The sequence below is a fragment of the Eleginops maclovinus genome, chromosome 14 (assembly GCF_036324505.1).
Source record: "Eleginops maclovinus isolate JMC-PN-2008 ecotype Puerto Natales chromosome 14, JC_Emac_rtc_rv5, whole genome shotgun sequence".
NCBI lineage: Eukaryota > Metazoa > Chordata > Actinopteri > Perciformes > Eleginopidae > Eleginops > Eleginops maclovinus.
The window spans coordinates 9240453-9266464 of NC_086362.1; the positions used below are offsets into that span (position 1 = coordinate 9240453).

The following is a 26012-nucleotide window of genomic DNA, read 5'->3' on the forward strand; positions in this document are numbered from 1 at the left end:
TAAGTAAACAAACGAGTCCAATGGAAGCGTTTCGGGCCGGGGGGAGGGGGTTTTAGCCTTTTAAGACCATGCACATGCACTAAAACCTATATCAAAGTCAAAGTCCACTTTATTGTCAAAGTTTACACATGTGTTATACATACAGAAAATTGAGATACCGTTTCTGGCAGTCCCCCAGTGCAAATATAAACAAGAACATGTAACATAAATAAAAAACCTGAAGGGGAAAAAAAGGCCAATTTAATCACGTTTCTGACATTTTCAGAATCGTGAACTGCTAATCATCGCGACAAGATTCCAATCCTCGTTTAGAAGCAAAAAGCGAAATTTAAGGGAAATGTATTCTGCATCACACTATTCTGCAGTGCAACGTAACATGCGGGGCGACAGGCAACAATTGTTCTCATTTACGGTCAATTGAGCGTTAATTATTCATTGCTTATTGTCTTGAGGTCTTTATTCCAAACAAAGTCTCCACCTGCTGATTAGCACTGATTTAAGTAGAGGGGCAGAAACTCATGAGTAAAGTAGCTGCTGAGGTGAGTCAGAGTGAAAAACCTGCTAGATTTCCATAAACCAAGTATTGCTACAGCCTAAATATTCATGTAGCTCACATAGTAAATTAATGGATTTTTCGCTATAACATCATCTCGGTTTATATCCAGCACATATTTGTTTCAACATGGCTGCCCACGGTGTGACCTTATACAGCAGCAGATTTACATCCCGCGTGATTCACTCTTCGCAAACATTAACATGTGTCTCGACTTGCAGAGCACCATGTCTCAAAGCCTCCCAGGAACCAGCACCCGTGAGCGCTCTCCCACATACGGTCTAAACTGATATGAAAAAATTGATGTCCTGGGGTGCGTCGACACCATGCCTGCTGATTAAACTTTCATTTTGAGCTGATGTCCGTCTCTACAGCTTCATATTGACTCCACTGTGGTATAGTGACTGATTCTGAGCCTGGTTTGAAATAAAAACGCCATGAACTTTTGAACTCAAACCATTTAAACAAGGAAAATGCTACAGTACTTTCATTCTGTAAGGTAGTGTTTTGAAAAAGTGAAGCCGAGTCTACAGAGTGTAAACATGGCATTGGAAAATAGCCACAAGGCTGATTGGTTTACTCTCAAATCACAGAAGCGCCCATAAACCCTGAAAGAAACACTGACATACATGTATGCGATTCACTCTTATCTCAGAGCAACAGCCAAACATATAGCATCAGTCAGGTGTTATTTTTGAGGCCTTGGAGAGCATCCTATACAGCATGAGCTTGAACTCAACTCTGTAGCTCCTTTTTCTCTCCTCCCACTAAAATGTTTTTAATCAATATTTTATAAATGTACTCAACAACTTCTATAATGAGCAGGCTTTTTACTGGATTACATAATCAGGATACCAAAAAAGGTAACTGTATGTTTGTAAAGTTACCTTTTAAAAAAAAGCCGGAGTCAGAGCTGGAGCCGATAAAGATCTGGTTTTTCGTGTTTCCACCGCAGCGGCGCTGGCTTTAAGCGCTGAAAAACCGGATCTTTCTGGCCCCACTCGGCTGCCCGGCCAGATCCAAGATCCAATATCCAATATGATCCAATACGTCACGCTGACTTCCAGGGGGGAGATTAACCTGAGCAATAACACTTCATGGCGAGTAACAAGCAGTAGCGCTGAGCAAAGTGACTATAACGCGACCACACACTTATAAAACACACACTTTATAAAGTCAGGCAACACTAACCAGGTTCAGTGTGATGCTGTTTATTTCTACCTTACTTTAATCACCATCCGTTCACTGTTATTGATCATTGGAAAGAGCAGGCAGACGTTCTCCTGTTGTTTTGCATTATTGCAGCAATCGGATGGAATCAATACATGGGCTACACAGGTTGCCATCAGAAGTAAAACCATAACGAAAACTACGCCGCTAAAATATGCCTGTAGAAAACCGCTTATGCCACAATAGGATAGCAAAGCAGTGAAGATAGTCAAACACAAGGGGTGATACAGGCTAGAACCAGAAAAGCGCCAGAAAAGCAAAGGATCGGCATATGATAACTGTTACATTTCAAAAATGTGGGAATGACTAGCAGGATGACAATGTTACTAAAAAAAGGGCATATTGTGTTTGGTGTTAAAGGAAACAACCCAATTTCTGCTTTGAAACCGTAGTTTTGTAGGCTCTGCTGTGATTTTTCAACTGCTTGGAGATGTCCCGCCCTTTAGCCTATCAGGTACAATGTGTGTGTTGGAGTGCTAGCCAACAACACACTACAGGAAAGGGAAAACCGCAGAAAGCATAATAGGGCCTCATTCAGTGGGTGAACTTATATGCTCATTAAATAGTGTGTATGAGCTTAACTATGTATTAAAGTAAAACGGAGCTTTTTCTGTTAGCTCAGATTCTATTTCTGTTTTGTTTAAATGTATGTGCTCATGTGTTTCATTGTTCAGCAGTGGCTCAGTTAGTAGGGGCTTGGACTGGGAAAAAAAACATCTTATTGACATTTATTTTCTCTTATTTATATTGCATTTGATATTAAAAGGTAAGCAAACGTAGCAGAGAGTAATCAGGGTCCATTTCTTTATATTTTGATGCTGAGATTAGGTTACTGATTACTTTTGTTTACAGGTAACTAGAAATGATAAATTATACATGTTTAAAGGCTCCAAACCCTGATAATATGTAAAGTTATCTACTGCAATGTTTAAACTTTTAAACAAAACGCCATTATTTGTCACTGGGACATGTCATTTAATTTGTTAAAGTGAAGTAAAAGTTGTTAAACACACTACAGAACTTAATTTAAATATAAATAACAGTTCACTGGCTAAACAAATCCTCAAACTACAGCTCAGTGTGAGGGGGGTGCCATTCCAATCAAGATTTTAATTTAAAGAATGGCATTTATGTGAAGCACAGGTCTGCGAGAGAGTCCACAACAACTCGACAAAATGCACACCGGGAGACACACACACAAATGCAAAAGTCCATATAGGCCTGATAAAATGCAATCCGGGTTCTCTCAATCGTAAAATTGCACAGTGGAAGTCACAAATAGAGAGAGAAAGAGAGCAGGCAGCAGGATAAATAAGCGCCCACACACAATCACAGATTTGTGCATCCGCAGACCTGGCACACATGTAGTTAGAAATGCATCAGCAACCACAGCGCACATCTGGCACACCCACAGAAAGATGCCAGACATGCTGCACACACACATATAAGACGTGAAGAAATGATGACATACCTGTTATACACACATGGAGGTAGATACACACATAATAATGCCCTCTGAGTCACAGATAACATGAGTAAAATATGAGCTGTGGTGGGATAGCATGGAGGCCACAATGAGAGGGGAGGGGTAGAAATATAACGTGAGAGAAAAATGAGCAGTGCAGTGAAAAGGAAATTATGGAGGGGAAGCATAAGGTAACGGAGGAAGAAAAAACAAACACTGTAGGCTAAGAGATAACTCAATTTAACAAGCTACAGATAAATTAAGACAATTTGTGCGCACTGTATTTGTATGAAGTGTCTAAAGTTTAATTTTGGAGCGCAAAACATAAAAAAAAGGGTGTAGAAGAAGATTAACTAAAATACAGAGTGAGTAAGAAACGAGGCTACAAGGAGAGAAACATTTAAGAGGGATGGAAAGTCTTTTTGAACCTATTAAAAAAGGAGAAGAATAAAGCATTCTCATTTCCATGCACTGCCGGAAACCAATTAAACACGAGTCAAGTTAATTCGTGAAGCCCTTAGTCACAACAATAGTCTGCAATTACACATTTTGTAATTGCAAAGCCATTCATTTGAAGTATGAAATAAATAAATCTGTAAATCCTGGATGCTCGACGACGGCACTGTTAAATGTCCCTGTTATTTTCTCCCCGCTAAACAAACGCACATAATAAAATATACGTCTGAAATGATACTTCTATATTTGTAGACAGCACTGAGGAATGAACTGTAGCGGGCTCTGGCTAATAAGAAACATGTAAGAGGGTTTTTAATCTAGAATATTAACAGCAATACTTGTAATTTACTGTTAGCATCATGACCTTCCCTCCTACAGATGATTTCTGTTTGAGTATCTGCAGAGGAAAGTGTGCACGCTTCATTAAAACTGATGCATTCAGGGCTAATAATTGCTTGGATTGTAAACACAGTCAAACATCCTTGTGCAACCTGCTGTGCAACATCTGCAGCTCTCCCTACTGCAGGAATTTACATTTAAAGGTTTTAAACAAATGAACCGTCTACGAGACGGAGCCAGCGGGTCTTCCTCTTCCTATATCAACGCCCAGCAGGAAACCATCATAATTAAACCCAGTGCTCTGCGCAGACTGCAGATGAGCCTTTTGATGTATGGTTGTATATGTGCATTAGCATGTGAGAGACTCTCTCAACAAAAGGCAGGGAGATAGGACAATTTATAAGCCTTTTTAGACAAAATTATCTTCTCGTCAGGGGTCGCAGTGTGGTGGCAGTGACAGGTAGGCCCGCTGCGTGTGAGACAGCGAAGGCAACACGCCAAAGCTTCCTCTCAACTCGCTAGGAGGGACTTCATCTGTCATTTCCCACACATTACATTCCCCTCACGTCTCTGTGGCTCTGAGAACCATTTGAATGCAGGATGTGGCACGGCTAGTCACTGTGTGGGGAGAGACAAGCTAATAATATTGACAAACATGACCCGTGATTGGTCAGTTCAAACACACCTTGTGCTCCAGCGCCTTTTACCGCGGGCTTCAGTGGGTCGGATGTACAGTAGCTCATGCTAAGTGCCTGTGGAATCCCCTGTGCCGCCATAATCAAGTCAGAAAAAATAACGTCTTCATTAGGGAGTCTTCCAAGCAGCTTTTTGTGACTCCTCTTTGAAGGCACTCTCAACCTTTAGACCCTTCTTCTGTTTTCAGCTTGGAAAAAGACTAATGCATCACCCTCTCTGTTGCTATCCCCAAACACGTGTCTGTCCCAGGGCCTTCCCCGGGATCCGGCACCTTTTGATGCCGAATCCTCTGGTTTTCGTCAAGTCTTTGATACGGCTTGGCTGGGAAGGCCCGAGCCTGCGGGAAAGGCTTAGAAGGAATCCAAATGGGATTACTGGACGGATCGTATGGAAATTACAGTTTAATTTATCATTTAGGACATGGTAATTCATGCAAATGAGGATTTCATTAATTCCGGCCTTGGGTTTAGACGCCGTTGCTCTTGTAGGGGAGCAGTTTTGTCGGGATCACATGGAGAGGACAGTGTGGTGGCACAGGAAACGTACAGTTATTCATATAAAGCCTCAACAGAAAAGGTCATCGCCATAGAAACACATTCGATGACATTATTAATACTATCTACACAGCAGGAAGGACCAGGGACAAATCAAGGAGCTCAAGTGATGTGAGCTGTGGGGCTTTAGGAGATCAGGTGTAGCTCGGGTGCATTACGGTAGAACTTCTCACTGCAGGTGATTAACACTTTGATTTGAATGAAGTCACAGCTGCCTAGAATCTGAACACAGACAAGACACTACTGAAACACTTTCAGTAAGCAACAGTACGTCCAAAGTCTCTCACAGAAAATACTTTCAAGGATATAGAATACCCTGGTTGAAGGATATTCTTCCCAGAGACCCAGACAAAATATCTGATCGGTTGCACACAAAACCACTCGTATGCGTAGTGCATGGACCGAGTAAGACAAACAATTCAACGTAAAGCTGAAATATTACAGATCAACAACACAAACACGATTCTCAATTATTCATTTTATTAAATTTGATTACATTTTATTTATATCTTTTTTTTTATCTGAGGGTTCCAGGGTCTACTGTGAATACCTTCAAGGTTCACTACTGGTATTAAGTATTGTTGTATTTTCTTTTGCACAAAGGTTCAAATATCATTATATCATTTTCTCAGCTGTACCAAGCACTAGTTAGCAACTGTTAGCATGCTAAGATGCTTAACTAACATTGGAAACATGATTCATGACCTCAAAATCAGTTAGCGGTGTCTTTGTGAGCACGTTAGCAAGCTGATATTAGCATTCCGCTAAAGCCAAGCTCTGCAGAACGCTGTGTTTAAGACAACGTGGACAAAACGTTTTACAAATAAGCTCATGATATGACATGATGGTGCATTGTTTTCCAGCTCTTTACATTGTGCACTTTCTTGCATCACTGCAATTTAATAACAATTATCTCCAGAGTAATTATCAGCTTATGCTGGGTCTTATGGAACATCATGAGTCCAGTTAATATCTAAAATGTCATATTAAAGAACAGCAGTCCATTTTGGCAGCGGATTTCATACCAGAACCAATGAGTGCTCTGATTATAATCATAATAAGAATCCTTCCTATCATAAATATCCTCAACACACTCTCTCCCCTACCCCCCACAGAAATGTCATTCTTCCCTGGTGTTTGGACACACACACACACACATACACACACACCTCATTCTTATTCATCTGTTGACTTCTCAATCACTCACTGTACGCTTCGCTGCACAATTATAATCACCTTAAAATTATTTTACGACGTGCTCACAAAACCAAACATGCGCGCACACGCAAGCCAGCGTGTGCACTAACACAACTACACAAAACATTGTATTCACTTGTATTCTGCAGTGCTTACAGACACACATCAAAGCATAGTGTAACAAGAAGGATGACTCAGGTAATCTCACACACACACGCACACACACACACACACACACACACACACACGTTTCCGGCTTATAATAGAGCGTCTAGGCATGTCGTTTTTTTTCTTATCAATGTTTTCTTCATGGACGCACAGATACAGACCCCCTGCTGAGTGTAACCAGAGGACAAGATGTGGATTATTTACAGCCGCATGTGTGCATGTGCTTTTGGCGTTGAGGAAGAAAGAATGTATAGAAGCAAAGAGGAGAGGAGGAGGAGGAGAAGTGGCAGGAGGGAGTTGGATAACAGATTCAATAAGCCATGAGCAAAATAAATAAATAAATAAGCTATAAGGGGGAGAAAAGTCTAGAGGAGTAGAGAGGTCAAGAGAGGATAATGTGAGGCAGACGCAGGTAAAAGAGAAGGATGCAGGAACAATAAAAGAGGGGATGAAAAGAGGGACTGGGCCATTGTGTAAAACAAGTCGTTTAGCTTGTTGATTGTTACAACGGTACAGAGTCGCCCTTCTCTTGAATATATTTTGCTGCCTCGCTGTGCCAAGGAACAGTTTGCAGCGGTTGGGAGAACCTTAGAGGGAGAGGGTGAATAATTGCTGATGTGGCAGCAACTCCTCCAACTCCCACGTTCAAAAAGGAAATCAAAGCCAAGAACAGAGAGCTGGATACGCTGGCTGCAACATCCAGCGTTCGATGAGGAGGGAACGAAAGATTAAGGAAGAAAGAATGAAAGGAGGAATCACAAAGCAAGCTGGAGGGAGAAGAAAAAGGAGGGCTCTGTGACAAATCTGAGGAAAGGGAAACGGCATTACAGTGAGTCACCTCAAATGGTTTCACAGAGGAATGTATTAATGCAGGAATCCTCCACGGACACAGGCATATCTAACCGGCGCAGGCCTGAAACTCTGGCCCGAAAGGTGTCTGTGCTTTTATTCCTGCAGTGGCTCTTGCTCTTTTAATTCACCTCATGCTCTGGCCCCCCTCTCCATTTCCACTCTCAATTTATGTGAGGCATTCTTCCTCTCTGTCTTTCTCCCTCCAATCACTCTCCTTCAGCCTGATGAAGATGGAGAGCAGTCATTTAAGAGTAATTAGCCTAAGCAGACAAATAACCAGGTGCAGCACACACCTTTTCCCTCAAGCGCGGGTAATTTAATGCATGTGCACGCACACATATCCACGCTTAATAGGGCGCGAAAACGGCTGTTGCACTCTTGCATACCAGAATTAATAAAGCCCAAAACGATGCTAACTCAGTTCATGTTTCCTCACATGGAGACTCTTTTTTCAGCATCATGGTCAAAATATCCGTTTTAAAAGACTCACAATCTTACTGTGGCGTGCTAAAAACATGGCAGCTCTTTTATCCGCTCAAGTACTCGCTGTATTTACCGTTAAACGTAATGAAGGCATCTCTCTAAAGAACTGCCTCTCTCTTACATAAACACATTTCCAAAGAGCAATATCACATGGCAGGTTATTACATTGCCTGATACCAAACCAAGGATGTAATGATGGCAATGTTTTTCTTAAACAGGCAAAAGTCCCATAATACACATGAAATATGAGATAATATGAACTCTGAATTGTATTCCACACACTGTGCGGTAGATTTAGGGACTCTTTGTACTAATAAGAAACTAGAACACCACATTAGCCAGTCTACTATACTAGGCCTACATGGCTTTCAACGAGAAGAAAATACCTTCTGGATTTAATCCAGTTTTCTTATTATTACAATGTATTCGATCCATATTACACTGTTAAAACAATCAATACTGGTTGTTAATGCAAGCCTTTAACCTGAATTGATTTAAACGTGACACTTGATCAAATTCAACACAGGCATGCATGAGCACGCTGAATATCAGCTGCACTACAGAGACTGTTTGATTGCGCTGTGGTCGACTGTCAGTCTGTCAATACAGCATCTGCACACTATTGGATTTCAGTTTGGAAAGGAGCACGAGGCCGTCACCGTCTCCCTCTCTGTGATGGATTTGGTGCATTTTGTTTAATGGCCTCAGAGGCTCAGGTTATTTGCTACTATCTTGCACTGCTTTATTGTCTTTTTCCTGTGGGTTAAGAGAAGCTTTGGATGAGATTTGTTCTCCTGCCAAGATAAAAACAAACTGGTGTTGAAATAAAGAAGCGGCACAAAATATCATGGCCTCAATCCAAAACTTAGTTATTTTTCCACAACAAACCTTATCAGTTAAATGCTATTGCCGATATCCAATGCTGGCTGTTTGTTAGTAATGTCAAGCAAAGAATTTTGCACAGCAAAGCGCAACACTGCTTTGGTTAGCCGGAGGGTATGGATTCTGATGTCAAAATCATGAGCCAAATCCTTTTAGTGGACGGGCCAGTTAGCTCAGAGAGGCTTTGCTGGTGTTGTTTGGGGGGGAAAAGCCAAGAGGAAAGTGTTGCATTTTGGTTGGAGATTATGCAGACAAAATATTAAGCAGCTGATCTCAAAAACTGCTAGACACTTTTTGAACAGCCTGTGGGGTCCTTTTACAGTTCATTGTGAAGAAGAATATTTTAAAAGCTTTTGCAAAAGTAGTATTTTCATCCCCAAAAAAATGCGACCGAAGATCAGAATGTATTATAAGTGTAATCGGCACTTTTTTTCAAGTTCACCATTCAAGTGCGTGCATAGAAATCACTTGAAACAAAAAAATATTTATAAAAATCAATTTCAATCACATGACATAATCATCAGTACATGAGTTTGCCGAGATATCAATGAAGTGCCCCTTTTCAAATGTCCACTTTTATAACGAGCACAGAATTTCTTGTCCATGTTGGCACAGAAAATGGTTTCACAGCTTCCACTTGACCTTGACAAGGGGCTTAATTAAAAGATGTAGTTTATAGACTGCTGTGGGCAAGTTCAAGATCTTTGAAACCAAACTTTGAATTAAAACTAGTTTCGGAAAATGTAACACGTCAACTTTCATGAGCGCATCTGTCGAGTTTGTCTATGTTGCTACAGTTTTCAGAAGAGTTTTCAGTGACTTTCCGCCCACATTCCTCTAACAGCTAGTGCTTACTGTGTTCCTACGGACCTTACATTTCAAAAGGTTTAGAGTATTAAAGGATAATTGTAAGACATTCTTTACGTTCTCCTGCTTTCTGTCCTTCCTGCTCTACCAGTTGAGCTACTGGGGCACCAGACGTGTTCAGGGAAAGGTGTATAAATTGCAGGCTGAGATTTAAAATTGACGGAGCCATGACCTGCCTGAGAAATGAAAAAGCCTTTGGTAAAAAGAAAATGTTTCTGAGATGTAAACACGGTTGATTCTTTTCAGCTTTTTTAAAGGGAATATGTGGAGTGAAAACTGGAGATACTTGTAAATAACTTTTGTTTGGCCTTACAGATGGCCTAACAGTGAATCGTGCCTCTCAAAAATATGCACACAATCCCTCGCCGTCTGTTCAGGATAAAGGAACACAGAGCAGAGCGTGAGCCCGGCGGTATAATTACATCACTTTAGGATCTAAAGGACTCCTGTCGCCCAATCTTAACGAAACGCGTCCCTTGATGGCGGCAAACACACACTGGTTCGATTGCACGCTGCCACACACTGGACGCACAAAGGGGAGATCGTTTACAGCTCATTTATGGACAAATTGAACCTTTAGAGAGGAGAAGTTCAAAGGCAGAGCTGGAGCTGAATGCGGAAGGCAGCCTCATCCTTTTCACACACACTTATCTCCCCCTCACACACAAACAGAGGGCCTCCCAGACAAAATAAATCGTACATGTGTCACAGATGTGTCACACACACTTTTAGGTAGACGCATCAGACACAACTGCCTCCATTGTGCAGGAACTGGGAGATGAAAAGGTATTCGAATAATGTCCCGGTACAATGCGTTTGGGTGTCTTCATTGATGTCTTTGGAAAATCGGGGGCGTATTTTATGTATGTGAGGGAGAGATAGACAGTTTGTGTGTGTATTCATTCTAGAGGGTATGGCATTCCGCCTCCTCACTGACACTTCACTATTCCCGCTGTGGAGGGAAGCGGAGAGAAGTGAGGAGATGCCTTCTCAGTCAAAACAAAGATGCCACATTGTCAGGATAGCGGCGCGAGTTATGACAACAATCAAAACAAAACAGAGAAAAGGTGGAGGAAGAAGAAGTACGAGAGGAGATAGAGAGTGAGAGTGAGCAGGACAGGTGAGAGACATGTGGCGAGTCGGGACTGCTGTTATTCTCTGAAGGCAGAATCTGTCTAATGAGAGATATCACAGATTCATCAGTACCAATGCATAGGAAATGCAATAAATAAACAAATTTGACTGTTTATTCCAGCAATAAATGCAATACGTATAGCATTAGAAGATAATCAAACTGCAACTGTAATTGCCGATAAATCTTTGTAAACAGAAAGTTCATTCTTTAGTTTTTTTGAGGAGCTCCTGCAGCTGTTACATCAACACATTAAGATATTCTATTTTGTACAGCTCCTCTATTTCCGTTTGGTATTTAATAAATCTGAATTACACTGGAGCAATGTTTTCTTGTTTATTTTGATCACTTTCACAGTGAAAATACACTTTATATTGCTTAGAAAGAGCCAATTTGTTCAAAACACATTCATTTCAAAGGATCTTTTTTTGAAAAAAATTGCGTATCAAGACAAATAGATCAAGTGTTTAATTTGTTGGATTGCCTGTTTGTGCATTTCCAAATGGTATTCGATTACCTAGAAATCTTTCATTTGTCTTCCACATGTTGAAATACATAAAAAGATGGAGAAATTAGGGATAGAAAATGACAAAACAGCAAGATAAAGAATGGCAGGTGGAGGGAGGTGGGACGGAGGACATAAAAAGGACAAAGTAAAGATGAAGATGGAGACGAGGTAAAGGAGAGAGAGGTGAATGTAAAGACGGACGGAGGAGGAGAGGATGAATGACAATGAGAGGATACAGTGACAAAGATGAGATGGATGAGGCGGACGGAGGGAGGGAGGTGAAGGAGGGGGTAATGGGAGTGACACACGGAGGGTGAAACTGACAGGGCTGAAAGAACAGGAGGGGGGACGATTGCGTGAGGAAGGGAGAGAGAGGTCAGAGGAGGGAGAGGAATACAGGGGGTCAGCTGAGGATGGACAGATGAAGAGCAGAACCGGAGGGAGGGATGAAGGAGGTGATGGATGGGTGGGGGTGGATTAAGGAGAGAGGGGACTTTGATATCTGCGTGTGTTTGTGTGTGTTGCATTGACCCCTCAGTGCAGATAGCAGCATATTAGCAACAGCCGACATCAAAGGGAGGGAATCAGGTCCGGAGAGTCTAATTGAGGGGGAAACGGATAAGAGCCCACTTACAAGTGCCGCTGACTTGCAGTCTGAATATAGATATCACATCTGGAATAAGATAAAGTGATCACAGCGCTTGGAATTTGGATTTGGTACGAGGATTACCATTAAGTCTTAACTATGAGGTGAAACAAAGGCATTGTTTGAAACGCAGTCTAAGTCTTGGCTAAAAAGTCTTTAACCCTGTAAAGCCCAAATATAGACCTTTCAGATGTTGTAGGAGGCCTCTGGCGCAGAAATGACATTTTTAAGTTTTTGTACGTTTTTAGGGAAGTTTTGTAATATTGCAATGTAAAATTAAATAAAATGTGATAAATGTATTCCACAATAACTAAATATGTACATGTTTTAGACATTGTATTTGAGGCCTTTTACTTACAAATCCAAATGCAATAAAACAAAGAGATGTTGCTCGGTTTTGAGATTTGGAAGTTTGTGAGTTTATGGCCAGACCACGGGACATACAAACACATTTACTACCAAATAGCATTGTGAGGCTGAACAAAAGGACCTTTTGACTATGTTAATGTAGTCTTGAAAACATTTACTGACTTTTTTTAGGATAACTTAAAGTGATGTTGTAAAATTACAGCCGGGGGCCTTACAGGGTTAAGTGGAGTCCAAAGCTTTGTGTTTTGATTTGTAAAAAAGGTCACATTAACCGATGAGGACTGGTAAGGAATGTCAAAAAAAATGTCAGAGCAACTCAATGTTTCACAAGTGAGAATGAAAGAGCAGCCAGGATATGAAAGGTTGAAGGGGAGGGAGAGCAATATACTGTGGATTCACAGCAAGGGGGAGAGAGAGAGTCTAAAATAAATTCCCAACAACAGATATCAGACAAGAAAAGCAGGGCTGAGGCAGCGAAACTGAGAAGGATTGGAGAATTAACTATAAACACTTGAAAGGCTGAAGGGTTCTTTCAAACATAGTTACCCAGACAGACACTATAGCTGGACTTTCCCGTCGTTGGACTTGTGTGTGTGTGTGACACAGAGGCAGCATGAAAGTATAGCTTTGCAATACCAATTGACTTCACTCTGGGAGAAGTTGAACCACGGCAAAGCATCAGGAGAAATGGAGTGTGGTTGGATGAAGCTATACTTAACTACAAACTAAATGATAGCGAAATAAAGTCACATGCGATTATGAAATGCCACTCAACTGTGTTCAAATACTGCAAGCTGTTGATGACGTCATACATAAACCAACAAATTCAGCAATCTTCCAAAAAGTGTTTTAATTTGCACGTTGTCTAACCCAGTTCCGTACCAAAACAATGTCTCTTTAAACACTTATGAAGAGTTAAACAAGTTAATAAACTACTAGTTTCACTCCATGTAGTTCACTTCTCCCTCACACGTCTCCCAGGAAGACAGAGGGGGATTGACAGAGACACAATGAAGATAAAAGAGGAAGAGGAAAGGCTCAACTGCAGCCAGGTTTGAGAAAACTAAGCAAAGGGAATGATTGATGAAAAAGGAATTAGGCCAAAAAGTGATGAAAGACACAGCGAGGAGGAGGAGGGCAATAAAGAGAAAGTTTAAAAGGGGACTTTCACAACTCAGTATGAAAAATACAACGCTGACAAGTCTATTAGTGAGAGCCGGACTCAAACACAGAGGAACAAGAATGAATGTGCTCGCAGACCTGAGAGATTGGGAGAGCAGCAGAGTGAAACGCTGAGAGACTAATGGACGTTGCGCTCAAATAAACGCACAATAGCCATTTATACTCAACTGTAATGCTTGTGCCATTGTAAAGGGTACATGTCCCCTACTATTTAGATGGATGCACGTACAGTTCCTGGAGGAAAGACTTGTTTCGGCAGGGGCTGCTGAAACCCGAAACTCATTCTGAAATGAACACCGTGCAAATTAAAAGTGTTGCCTGTGACGGGGGGAACTTTAAACATGTGGCGTTTTGATTCAGGATGCTGTAAGTACTAACTGCCCACCCGAAGATTTAAATGACCCCAATTCCCAAAAAACGTCACATTTTCCCAGTGATTTAAGGCTTGTCTCCGCAGGAAAAGAGGATATGACATTTGACTGGAGGCGAAAGGATGTGTTATAATGGCTTTCTACCAACTAATTGTTTCCCTGATAGGAGAAAAGGGTGAGTGTGTACCTGAGTGTGTGTCCATGCATGCAAGTGAGCAGGTAGAAAGGAGAGGAGGAGGAAGTAGCAAGAACAAAAGGAGAGTAGGTGGAGGTAGAAAAACTGATTAGAGAAACATCGATTGATGCGCAGGATGAATTTCCCATCTCATCCTCATGACTGATCAAGCATGACATACGCTTTGAGATTATACTGGTTATAGAAAATATTAGCATGATAATGGCCGAGTTCCTTCTTCATTTCAGCCTTTTTTCATTTTTAAATGTATTAAATATGACACTGCATTTGTTAGCAGTAATACAAAAGAAATTTGGTAAAGTTTACACTGTAGTTATATCTGCTCTGTGCACATGAGATGCATGATTTATGATAGTTAAATATCCCATTTTTCTCCCTACATTATTGCCTCCTAAAAAAAGCACTGTCTGCACACTTTTATAAAAGATGAAATGAAAATATAAGATCCACAAGAACCATGCAGAAACAAAACGGCAAAGTCTAATGTGATTTAAGGCTGAAAAGTAAATGATGAAAACAAGCATCTAGTCATATTTTGGATGCCATCATACAGAGCCTGTCTTAAAATAATCACAATTATCAGAATTGGAAAAGGTTTATTACCAAGTAGTGTACCACATACAGTACGAGGAGTCTGTCTTGGTGTTATGGGGCATACATAAACTGTACAAACATAAAAATAAAATAAGAATTGGTGCCGTAAGAAATTAAATGATGTGTGTTTTTCTATGAATTCCCACTTTTTTTATGCATATCTATTGCAAAGTATGCATCCTATAAACTGGAAATGTTCCCAGTAGTCTTCAAGTAACCCTGAGGAGTAATTGACCACTGGTAGGGGCAATATTGTTTTGATCAGACCCTGATTTTGTTATTATTTCTGCACAAATGTTGAAGTTTCAAGCTTTTCCAATCATCAACAGCTGGAGCAGTATAACACAAACAAGACATAGCTTGCTGATGTAATCATAGATATAAACAGTGCACTTTAACATAAAATAACTTATTTGAGAAGGAAAATTACTAGTTTACGTAGCAAGGGAATGATAGTGATTCAGGTTTATCCATGGGATTAACTGCTATATCCCAATGGTAAGATTTTTCCATATTAAAAGCATTTCATACATCCATTAAAAAAAAAAAAGTGAACGTCCCCGAGAACAGGATGAGTCAACATCATTTTAAGGGGTGTCAAACTGTAAAATACCATTAGGAATGCATAGTAAATTACTTTATTCGTCATTCTTTTACCCGATACAGGTGTGTAGGTGACACTGGTCCACTAAATTATGAAATAAAACGTTTATTTTTTATTTCATGGCCGTTTTAAACTGGGTCTGCACACCCTGAGAGGTGCTTATGGTTGTTGAAGATGCTTGAAAGTTGGGTGGAGCTCCTACGGGAGTTCTCTGAGGTGCTCCATTGACTCTTTAAGGAATCATAAAAGTGAAATATGGTCTTCCATATTAAGATAAACAAAGAGACCATGGGAGTCACTGCCCACATAGATCCTGGGAAGATGTCTAATCAGCCAAAGTAAATGAAGTCAGAGAGTGTCTGGGGGCTTTTTAACCCACCGACAATTTAGCTAATAACATTTTTCCTAAACTGAGGTACCACCGATTCAAGACCAAGCAGCATGTGGGGGAAAAGAAATCAAACAAAGAACATCCTCCTTAAAAATCGCAAAAATGACAGCCTCTTTAAATAGATGACTAATATTACTGCTGTCACATCGCTCTTATAAAATCATTAATATTAAGTCACATTACTCACTTTTTCTGGCGTGCATGAATATTTAACTGCCAGGCTGAATGTAAAAGCAGACACCATGTTCCTCAAAATAACACAAAATGAATAGTTTGGGGAAACAACAAATCCACTTACGGCAGTGAGCGGGGCGCTGGTTTGACTTAATGATTTTCAGGACTTCAATGTTTACTGATGAGGCGTCGCACACACCCAGAGCTGATTGAGCTCACTTTGTTTTGTAATGCAAATGACGGCAAGATGAATAAGGGTTCCTTTGCGTAAAAAAGGGGCAAAAAAACAACAACAAAGACGAGATGAAAGACGCCAAACTAAACTGTAGAGAACAACAAAAAAAAAAAAACGCCTCGTCAAGTTGTCAGTCATGTTCGGTTGCCATGGTTACAACTGACATCAGTGTGTGTTTATCTGCAAATATTAGTTGCACAAATTAATTAGTTGAGCTAATTATGGCGAGGATCTAATAAGAATGAGCGTAATTGTAGTTTTCCGTGTACAACACAGATTCATGGGTCTGACTGCAGGGCGTTGTGGGTTGTGTGTGTGTAAGTTTGAGACCCATCTGTGTTGTTTCAGCCGAGCAAATCTCACAGGTCATCAGTGAAACAGAGTGCTATTTATATCTTTCATCATCCTCCCCCTCTTTCTCTCCCATTGTCTCTCTGAGTCTCTCTCTGACCTCATCGTTCCACTACTCTCTTCACAGATCCCACCTGTTCTCCTTCACAAACGGCCTTTTCTTCACTCCGATTTGGTACTCGGCTTTTCATCCATCCTCGTTTTTACCTTTCCCTCAATCCGTCCATTTTCATTTTCTATGTTTTGGTTGCTTCTGTCAGGGTTAAAATGTCCACCACTGTTCGCAACTCTGCCGGGCATCTCACCCATGGATGTCCGTCGGAGGCGAGGCCCCGTTCATTCTCATGAATGTTGAAAATGGACTGACTGTAGAGTCCAAAAGTACCCGGATCATCCAATAGGACAGCCTCTGGTTCGAACTGCCATCTTTTAGCACATGTTCCCACTTTTTAGACCCTAGTGATTTAAATAAGGGCTAAAACAGTGTGTGAACTGTGTAGTTGCTAAAATAACAAATAAATGCTGAAGTAACGACGTCTCTTTCTCAAAGTAGGTCATGGGAAAGTGCTTTTGGGCCCAATGACATCACTGACTGACACTACGAAAATATGCGCCACCTTCGTAGATGCTTTGCTTTAGTCACAATTTTGGCTGGAGATTATTCTATGGTAACAAACTAATTGGTGAAAATGAAATGATTGCTTTTGCTGCGCTCGGTTTGGAAATTATGCTTTTGTTTTGTCTGGTGTTAGAGATCATGCCCGGGAACAGACAGCTGTTGCTCTGCTTTGGAAAGTCCTTTTTTGTCTTCGTAATGCATATTATACGACCAATGTGTTAATATTTAAATAGTTTCTCCAAGGCCACATCATTTCGCTCTCAAATTGCACCACATTAAAGCGCTAAAGTCCACAGCATTTAATTTCTGAATGCATGAAGGTGTCTAGATTTGAATCAGTTTGGTCTAAGGGGTAAATGTTAAGATAACATGTAATGTAATTACAGTCAGCACCATAAATATTTAGACATTGACACAACTTTCATTATTTTGGCTCTGTACACCTCTACAATGGACTTGAAATCAAAAACCCTATATGTGCTTTAAGTACAGACGTTCAGCTTTATTTTGAGCGTATTTACATCCAAATCAGATGAATGGTGTAGGAATTAGAAAACATTTTATACGCTGCATCCCTTTTTTAAAGGGACCAAAAGTAATTGGACGAAGTAACATAATCATAAATATAATTGTCACTTTTAATATTTGGTTGCAAATCTTTTCCAGTCAATGACAGCCTGAAGTGGTGAACCCATAGACATCACTAGACGCTGGGTTTCCTCCCTGCTGATGCTCTGCCAGGCCTCTACTACGGCTGCCTTCAGTTCCTGCTTGTTCTTTTGGCAGTTTCCCTTCAGTTTTGTTTTAAGCAGGTGAAATGCATGCTCAATTGGATTCAGGTCAGGTGATTGACTTGGCCATTGCAGAAATTCCTCTTTGGTTGCTTTTGCCGTATGCTTCAGGTCATTGTCCATCTGCACTGTGAAGTGCCGCACAATGAGTTCTGAAGCATTTGGATGAATATGAGCAGATAATATAGCCCGAAACCCTTCAGCGTTCATCCTGCTGTTTTTGTCAGGAGTCACATCATCATTAAATACAAGGGAAGCAGTTCCATTGGCAGGCAAACATGCCATAATACTACCACCACCATGCCTCACTGACGCGGAGTACGCTGTGGATCATGAGCAGTTCCTTCCCTTCCCTATGCTCTTCTCTTCCTATCATTCTGGTACAAGTTGATCTTTGTTTCATCTGTCCATAGGATGTTTTCCAGATCTGTACAGGCTCTTTTGGATGGATCCCTTAAAAACGGGATACCCTGGATAAAATGTGTTGTAATTCCTACAATATTCATTTGATCTGGATGTAAATACCCTCAAAATAAAGCTGAACATCTGCACTTAAAGGACATATTTATTGTTTAATTTCAAATCCACTGTTGTGGGGTGCAGAGCCAAAATAATGAAAATTGTGTTAATGTCTAAATATTTATGGACCTGACTGTTTTAGATTCATGATCTCAGTATGGACCAAAATAATCGTGGTAATGATGTTTCTAATAATCAAGCAACTCCAGCCTCTTCAAGGCCTCCAACATTCACTGTCAAGTTTTACGGGGAAGCATCTATACCTGAAGCTGCCCACCAGAGGTTACCACACACAGAAAATAATAACTTGAAACCTGAACTGCTGCAACCATCCGCACACGTAGACATCTGCTACTCACTCGGTGATTTCTTCAGTGACCGTGTGTTCAACCTGCAGTCGAGAGTTGACCTCGATGAAGAAGTGTTTGCCCTGTCGATCCACCAGGAACTCCACGGTGCCCGCGTTCTCGTAGCCCACCTGCAGCAAACACGGTGAGAGAGAAAAGGCACTTTTACAGCTCTGAGTTATCCTAATAATAATGTCAGCTGTGTAAACAGTCATGAAGAAGCACTCACTCATCCTAATGAGCCATGAAACCAGAAGAACCCAAACACAGTGCTCTCTCCTTGCAGATATTGCTCCATGAAATGAGAAAATAAGCTCCATGTTTTATTTGTTCAGAGGGAGGAGGGCATTTTTCATCATTTTCCTGCCTTGGAATAATTAGGTCATTAATCAAGGGGGAATTATTAAAAGCTCATCATCATAAAAGCACATGTTCACACTGCAGACAGAATCACAATCACTGCCTGGTACAATAAATGTAAAGGAATAAGTCTAAGTGTTATTGGAAGGGACTATAATATGTCCTCTAAGATATATCACATATTTAAACATGGTACCTATTATGCTTGTTTGTGTTTCCCCCTTTCCTGCCTGAAACGCCTCCATTAGACTCCTTTCTTTACCTCGGTAACATAATGCCATCACAATGTAACACTCACGCTTCGATTGGCTAGCGCTCCAAGATATTTTAAGTGATAGGCTAAGGGGCGAGACATGTATAGGTTGTTGACCAATCACAACAGAGCCAGCCAGCTAACCAATCAGAGCAGACTGGGCTGTGGTTTCAGACAGAGGGTGAAAAGAGGTGCTGCGGTGCAGACAGTATGACAAAAATAAAGAACTTTTGAACTTTAAAGCATGGAAATATGCCACAGTAGAGACACAAAATACAAATATGAACCTGAAAATGATATGGCATCTGCTTACATTATATACAGCTGAATTACCTAGAAGTTGGATTGACACAAAACAAACGTGCGTAGGTTTGTAGACACTTTTAAAAAACACTTCTTTGCCAACTGTGACAAAACATTCTAAAATCAAAAGGCCAGCCTCTCACAGTCTTAAGCATGCAGACAAATATGGAATGAATAGAAACCTTAAGACAGTGTGGGCAGGATAGCAATGATTCAAATATGAACAAACAGAATGACAGACTGCATAAAGAAAGTGTTCACGTTTAAAATAAAAAGCGGGTAAGAGTACAGAGGTGCACGTCCATGCTCGTTTCGGCAAGCTGTTAACTGCCAACGCAAAACCTGAGCGCATCTCCAAATGCATTTTTAGTTTGCAGTTTTAAACACCGAAACCTTCTGAAAAGCTTTTCTTTTTTTAAACGCACCCTTGATCTTACATTTCCATTTAGTCTGCCAAAAGATGTTTTTTTCCTCTCCTTTGAACAGAAATCCTCTCACTTTGATCAGCTCGGCGGTGTGCAAATGTGCCATTTAAATGACCATGTACTGCTCTTTATTCATTTTAAAGTTCTTGAATAGCTCATTATTCATTTACAAAAGAATAACAGAGCTGTTTCTGAGCTGTAGTCACCACTTCAGATCAGGTTTCTTTTCAACAGTATCTTACTTTCAGTGTTATATGCTCATCTTCACTGAGTATTGATGACGGGACATTTAGATCTTAATGTGCATTTTAACTTTAATTAAGAGGGAAAGCTTTTCTTTATTTTTCATCCTTTTGTCCACAAATAACTCTGATGTTTGTGTGGATTCTTAAAGCTAATGTAGAATCTGCATAAGAGTATTTTATGAAGAGTAAATTAAAACGTCTCAGATCCAGTTTCATTTTGCCCAGTGGGAGCTGCAAGCAGAGTTTAATTGCTCTATAAATGTTAAATAAATAAAATGCATCATTATTATCACTGCATTTTGCCCGTATGAACATTTCACAGAAGATTTGAGCAAGGCAATCGGATTCATGTTCCAACTATTTTCACCAATTTAACCAATCAGAGCAGCGACTCATCACTGATTATTCCTACAATCAAAGCGTTGCTGAATATGAAATAAACCTTGTTTTCAGGGACGGAAATCATAGAAGGGAAACAACATCCAAAGATGAGAATGAAGTTAAAAGGGTGCCAGCAATCAGATGTCCAAAACACAAGCTGCTAATCAGGAAATCAGACATTCCCAGAAGGCCCAGATGTGGTTTCCTTCCTCCATAGTGTTCAGAGATACACTCTCTACAACCTCGGGAGGATACGTCCCCTGCTGTCATTGGAGGCAACGTAGGCTCTGGTCCAGGCTCTGGTCCAGGCTCTGGTCCAGGCTCTGGTCCAGGCTCTGGTCCAGGCTCTGGTCCAGGCTCTGGTCCAGGCTCTGGTCCAGGCTCTGGTCATCTCACGTCTGGACAACTGCAACTCCCTCCTGGCTGGTCTACATGCAAACGCCATCCAACCTCTACAGCTAATTCAGAATGCTGCAGCCCGACCTTCAACCTCCCCCAGTTCTCCCACACCACACCTCTCCCTCGCTCCCTTCCCTGGCTGCCAGAATTCGCTTCAAGACACTGGTACTGGCCTACCGAGCTGGCATCAGCCCCTTCCTACATCCAGGCCTTTAAACCATACACTCCAGAACGTGCACTTTGCTCGGCGTCAGCCAATCGGCTTCCTACTCTGTCTCTGCGAGTGGGACCCAGTTTACCCCTCAAAAACACGCCTGTTTGCTATCCTGGCTCATAAATGGTGGAATGAGCTCCCCATTGACATCAGGACAGCAGAATCTCTGCAGATCTTCCGATGAAAACTAAAGACTCATCTGTTTCTATTGCACCTTGGCAATTTAATCCCTTTAAAATGTGTTTTTCATAGTTAGCTTAGGCTGTGTAACAAAGTCAGCTCTCACAATGGTAGGACTTGCTTGAAGTGAATATATCTGCACTTTCCTTCATGTTCGGGGTTAGATTCTCTATATTTTTTGCACGTATTGTAAGTCACTTTGGATAAAAGTGTCAGCTAAATGAAATGTAATGTAATATAATGTTCAGACTGTGGAAAATATAGGAGGAGGCGAATGATCCAAACCAATGCCTTCACTGCAGTCTATAAAATTAAAAATGCAACTTCAGTGTTTAATAGTTTAAAACAGCCAACTGCATCATTTCCAACATTTGGCAAGCGTCAACGCCAAGACAATCAAATGGGCAGAGGAGGAGGGAGGCATGGATTGCAGAGATAAAGAGTGCCTTAAGCTTAGAAACAAAATAAATGCAGCAATTAGAGTTTGGCAAATAGACAAACAGAAAACAACAAGAAAAAGAACAGCTCTAGAAAGGCTGTAATAATGAAGAATCCATTATGCACAATACACAGGTCAACAAATGTTAAACCCTAGTAGAACATCACCTGCTGAGCGCGCCAGTCTGCCTCTTATTAAACACATTACTCGAATTTAGGTTGGTTGTGAACAGACATGCACACTGATAGATATCCGCTGTAACCGTGTAGAACCATATTCAGACACCGACAGTCAGCATACTTTCCTCTGCAGAGAGAGTTTAGTCTCGTTTATGGCTTCTAGGTCCCAATGGGTTTCACCAGAGACTCATTAGAGGGATCACACACACACAAAACACATCAATAAACTATGCATATGTGCCAAAATGCACACATTCCTTGCTAGCTTACATAAAAAAAACTATGGTGATAGGTAAACAGGTGGATTACGGGCGTGAAAAGCCAAATGCATATGTGCTATACCACATGTCAGCATGTCAATCAAACATAAACAGTAGTGGAAAAATGATTGGAAAAAAAGCCTGATTTTGTTCAGACTACATGGGGATGCTGCATGTCTGATTAGCTGATTTTAGCGCCTATTAATAATACTGCAAGTAACATTAGCATATAACTCATGTGCTTGTGAGTCTTTCCTTACTGTGCATGAATAAATCATCACGTAGCTGCCCTATCCAAATTTGCAGGACCATCAGAGCTGGTAAACAACAACAGAGGGTTTTGTTTCAAAATCAAAGAGTAAGCTCATTGATCAGCATTACCATTATTTGAGCACTTCATATTTTTTTAATTAATGAATAATTATGTGTTAAACTGTGTAAGACGCCTCACCAAAAATGTTCATTTTCAGCCCGTGTCACCTTTCTTAACCTTCTGTGTGCAGCCACATTTTTCTTATTGTGATGGTGTGTGGGAATGTGTGTGTGCCTGTATTTCCTGTGAGGTGAAACGCATGCAGCTGCTCCTCATTGATACATTTTTACCAAACTCCATTCTGCACAGCTTAAGGCAAGTGAGATTTGAGACATCTTCCGCCTTTCTTCAAGTCAACGCTGAATAAGATGCAGGACCAATTACAAAATCTGGGTGAGGCATTTGGTTGTGATTTACCGATTATTTTTACTGTGCAGACTTTTGGAAGATTAATTTAAGACAACTCAACGCCGATTAAGGCCTTATTTATAGATGAAGAAAAACTTCACACGCATATATTGAATGTGTCACTCCATATTGCACTCACTCTCCCGCTCACACACACTGAGTCAGTGAGCGAAGTCGCAGCCAGTGGAACAGATGGCGCGCTCGCTGCTTTATAAGGTCTGACAGACAAGTCAGCAAGCTGCACTAACACACGGGGAGGTCACACACACGCATCCTACCACAGTATTTAATGTATATTCTCACATTGAGCTCCCTGCAGCTGACCACAGTGTGTGAGTGGCGGTGCTTAAAGGATCCTGATGACCGTAGCAGCTTTGAATAGGAAGTGACAGAGACAGATAGCTGGTACTGTACCGCAGAGTGGAAAAAAGTACATAAGAACAGTTCATGAACAGTGGGAGAAAATGGATGGATGGAAGATGGTGAAAGAAAGATTGATGGATTGTTCAAGACGAGTGAATAGGAGGATAAGATGGAGTAAATCAGAGAGGGGATGGAGGGACTGTCACTCTCTTTCTCTCGTCAAGCACTTCAGCTTAAAGTCATTTGCACGCAACGTTGCAGGATGTTCAAATCCAATGAAAACTCCAGACAGTTTTTTTCCCCCCCGCGACTGGTTATGACAGAATATTATTCAAAGAGTTCACTTTACTGGAAACTGCTGGGTGAAATCATTCATCAACAAGACGGAGTAACGGCATAAAGACGAAAGGTCGTTTTTATACCTCAGGCAAGGAGGGGATGCTTTCAGTTCGGTTTGTTTATGAGTCAGAAGTATATCGGAAAAAGTGGTAGCCTGATCTTCATAAAGGAAGGGTGAAGCTCGGGCGAAGGGCAGACATATCTAACCGACACAGGGAGGATGCACAGAATATTTTGTATTGACGGAAACGACCTTGGGCCAAGCTGCCTGAAATCCTTAGGGTTGAAATGACTTTGATGTTTAAGGAAGACATGGAGCATATATTTTTTTTTTAAAGGTAAAAGTGTGGAGGAAGCTGGTCAGTACCGAAATATAAACATATAGGGACAACTTGCTTTCACACAACAGATCACTTTTGTCTTTATAAGGTTTGGCTGCAGCAATTGGATGAGGAAAAATAAGGAATCTGTGTTTTTGTTGTTGCTGATGGAAAGGGGAGGACTGCAGGACTGAGTGAAATGACCCAGATATTTAAGTGGCATCCATGATGAGAGCTGGTAGAATTCACTCAGGAAAGGAGCTTCACAGTGTCATTACCTATCTCCTTTATCATACGGTACACCGGCTCATCCTTTACCAAAGGAAGCAGATGGAGCCGTCTGAATCTCCAGCAGAGAATATGGTGTCTTTAATTGTTCACGATGGATAAACTTGAGGGTTTGGATTGTCCTTTAATCAAAACACTCATCTAGTTGGTTACTGTACACGTTATATCATCCAAAAATGTTGATTAAATTTGTTCCGGCCTTTTAACAATAGGAAGTATGATGTGGAGGAGTGTTGCCTTTGAATAAGGAGTCTCAAATGCTTCTGCTGACCACGGCATCCTTCAAGGCCACATCATTTCAAAACATAGATTTCCATAGTGAAGATTATCGCAAGGCAAGAAGAGTCTCACAATGACTCAGCTGCTTTAGGTCACCCCTGCAGCCTACACAGTGTCCCTGATGTGAGGCTGGGTCGATGGCATTCAGTCTACAATAGGCTGCAATGGAGGCCTTCAAGCAGTGACAGAGCTACAGATTTTATGAAAAGAGAAACAGGATGTTGCCTTGCAGAAGCAGAAGTCGCTTCAGGTGCAAATCGGCGAGGCCTTAATTCAAGGTCTGTCCTTGTAGTTTCCTTTTGACTAATAATATTTTTGGACCTTTATACATATAGAATTGTTGCAGAATCTCACACTTTTTCTGATCCACACTGATAAAGGTTAAATGCACACGGCATATTCCACTTTTATTCCAAAAAGGAGAATCATTTTGATGCATTTTCCCATTAAGACATGTTGGGGTTTAGTGCTATTCTTTAAATGTATACATCTCCGCACCGCAGTTTGTGACCAACACTCTTTCCTGTTTACGGCTAGAAGGAAAAAAACAATGTTTGGTCAGAAGTAGAAACACCTTTACTTTTAAACATTATGAAAGACCTTGATGTAAAAAGGTTTCAGATTAAGATGGACCTTTATTGATCCGCAGAGGGGGAAATTCAGATTTGTATATTTTGCAAATATTGCAATGCAGAACTGTTTAAAGATAATGGTCAAAGGAATAAAAGAGGATGGCTTTCTTCTTTATCCCTGACAAAATGACCATGGCAGCTTAGAGAACAGCTCAGACCGTCTTTTTTGTTTGGATAATTATTTTGTGTGTGCGTAGTCATGTTTTTTTGCTGGCCTTGCACATCGTCTAATCTTTATCTTGAGTGATGTTTGGGATTTAAGTTGCACGGCTTCTTGTAAGCGTTGCAACATTAACAATGTGATCCCCTTTGGCTTCTAAAGCCACGGCTTCTTTGAATCAGCAATTTGTGATTGGCCTTGATGTGTCTTGAGTGAGAGCCACGAGAGGCCATTGCTATGTTAATGCTGCAGAATAAAGACGCATCAGGTAAAATCCTGCCATGCACGACACCTTGTTCCACCCCCACTTATTTCAACATGTCATAAAATACTTCTTTTAGGTACAAAAACCTCCATTTCCAAAAGAGTTGAATAACATACTGCTAATTATTAGACATTTTCTTTTGTTCTTGTCTGGCAAATATTGGGTCATTGGTTAGCTCTGATTAAGTTTGCAGTAGCTGCTAAAATGTTTCACTCCTGTGTCAAGCATCGTCTTTA

General features: G+C 40.9%; 1 protein-coding gene across 1 annotated transcript in view; it reads right to left on the reverse strand.

Annotated features, from left to right (window-relative positions):
* pcxb (pyruvate carboxylase b) overlaps nucleotides 1–26012 on the reverse strand; it is a 267351-nt gene that overhangs the window by 194298 nt on the left and 47041 nt on the right. The window contains 1 exon segment of the mRNA XM_063900646.1: nucleotides 18784–18902. Within this exon segment, the coding sequence (XP_063756716.1) occupies nucleotides 18784–18902 (119 nt within the window).